At 77.9% G+C, this 543-nt stretch overlaps 1 protein-coding gene across 1 annotated transcript in view; it reads right to left on the reverse strand.

Moving 5' to 3' along the window:
• The window catches only part of MNEG_15360 (peroxin-1), a gene marked incomplete at both ends in the record, with an annotated part of 3,098 nt that extends 2,742 nt beyond the window's left edge, over positions 1–356 (reverse strand). The window contains 2 exons of the mRNA XM_014036169.1: positions 17–30; positions 230–356. Of these exons, the coding sequence (XP_013891623.1) occupies positions 17–30; positions 230–356 (141 nt within the window). The remainder of the gene's footprint in view (positions 1–16; positions 31–229) is intronic.
• Positions 357–543: the final 187 nt, after the last annotated feature.

Raw genomic sequence — 543 nt, forward strand, 5'->3', positions numbered from 1 at the left:
GCCGCCGACCCCGCACCCGCCGCACCCACCCTGAAGTGCATCAAGAGGGGGCCACACATCGGCAACGCCGCCTCGCTGCGCCGCGCAGCGGCGGGCGCGACGCCAGCGCCGACGGCCGCACGCGCGACGAGGGCCGCCAGCTGCATCCTCAGCCACGTGTCCACCGCTGTCGCACTGACGCCGGGCGGCAGCGCCCCCGCCGCAGCCACCGCCGACGCTGCCTGCCCACCTTCCGCCGCCTGCGCCGCGGCGGTGGCGGCGGCCGAGAGCCTGCGCTGCTGCAGCTCCTGCTCCCGCCGCTGCTTCTGCAGCTGCCGCGGGCCACGCGCGCCCAGCAGGCCGTCTGACAGCATCATGGGTGCTGCCGAGCCCGCTAGCAGGTCCCCAAACCCCGGCAGGGGCAGGCCCCCCATGAGCACCCCGTGCAGCCCGCTGACCAGCCCTGCCGCCCAGCCGCCGCCCGCGCCGCTCCTGTCGCTGCCCGCGTCGCTGCCGGGCGGCGGCGGCGGGGGTTGTTGCTGCTGCTGCTGCCGCTGCTGCTGC

The sequence above is a fragment of the Monoraphidium neglectum genome (genome assembly GCF_000611645.1).
Source record: "Monoraphidium neglectum strain SAG 48.87 unplaced genomic scaffold scaffold05258, whole genome shotgun sequence".
Lineage (NCBI taxonomy): Eukaryota > Viridiplantae > Chlorophyta > Chlorophyceae > Sphaeropleales > Selenastraceae > Monoraphidium > Monoraphidium neglectum.